This window comes from Corvus brachyrhynchos, unplaced genomic scaffold, assembly GCF_000691975.1.
Source record: "Corvus brachyrhynchos isolate BGI_N302 unplaced genomic scaffold, ASM69197v1 scaffold202, whole genome shotgun sequence".
NCBI classification, from domain to species: Eukaryota; Metazoa; Chordata; class Aves; order Passeriformes; family Corvidae; genus Corvus; species Corvus brachyrhynchos.
Genome location: NW_008238132.1, coordinates 5,123,162 through 5,123,806, shown reverse-complemented (window position 1 = coordinate 5,123,806; position 645 = coordinate 5,123,162). Strand labels below are relative to the sequence as shown.

General features: G+C 53.0%; 1 protein-coding gene across 4 annotated transcripts in view; it reads left to right on the top strand.

The window, feature by feature from the left end:
* The window catches only part of TSC22D1 (TSC22 domain family member 1), a 92,353-nt gene that overhangs the window by 89,505 nt on the left and 2,203 nt on the right, over window positions 1-645 (top strand). For all 4 annotated transcript variants that reach the window (XM_017733594.1, XM_008633159.2, XM_008633158.2 and 1 more), the window contains one exon: window positions 150-201. In XM_017733594.1, the coding sequence (XP_017589083.1) occupies window positions 150-201 (52 nt within the window). The remainder of the gene's footprint in view (window positions 1-149; window positions 202-645) is intronic.

Sequence of the window (645 nt, the reverse complement as noted above, 5' to 3'; positions counted from 1 at the left end):
AGAGCATCCGAGCGAGTCGGCGGCAGGGCAGCGTTAGGATGACTTTCCCAGCCAACTGGCTACCAATGCTCGCGTCTCTTGTCTCTTAAATAATTCAGCCGCTGCTAATGTTGTATTTTTTTTTTCTTCTCTTTCTTTCTCCCTTGCAGCTCCTCTGGTGCAAGCGTAGTTGCTATCGACAACAAAATCGAGCAAGCGATGGTACGTACCGATGGGGGCATAAAACCTTGTTCGTGTTTGAAGCAGTAAACAATATGGGGATGCGGCGGCGATGGTTAACCCGTGCGGGGACGGAAGGGGAGGCACGGCTTTGGTTTCGGGAGCTTTTTTATTTTTTTAGTTTTATTTTGTTTGTAATTGATCAAAGGCTTCCTGCGGGGAGGAATGCGCACGTTTGTGTATTGATGCCGGGAAGGGAATGACGGCATTGCTCCTGGCTCCTGCCTCCCCAAACGATTGATCCCGGCTCCATGCGGCGGCGGAGGGGCGCTGCTGGGCAGAAAGCCGAGCGTGTTTGTGGGGTTTTACAGTCCCAGAGTGGGGGCGTTTTGGGGTACTTCTCATTTAATTTTTTTAACTCTTCCCCGAAGCGCAGGCGAGCGGAAGCCTAACGAGCGCATCCCCGGCCGGCTGCAGACCGGGCAA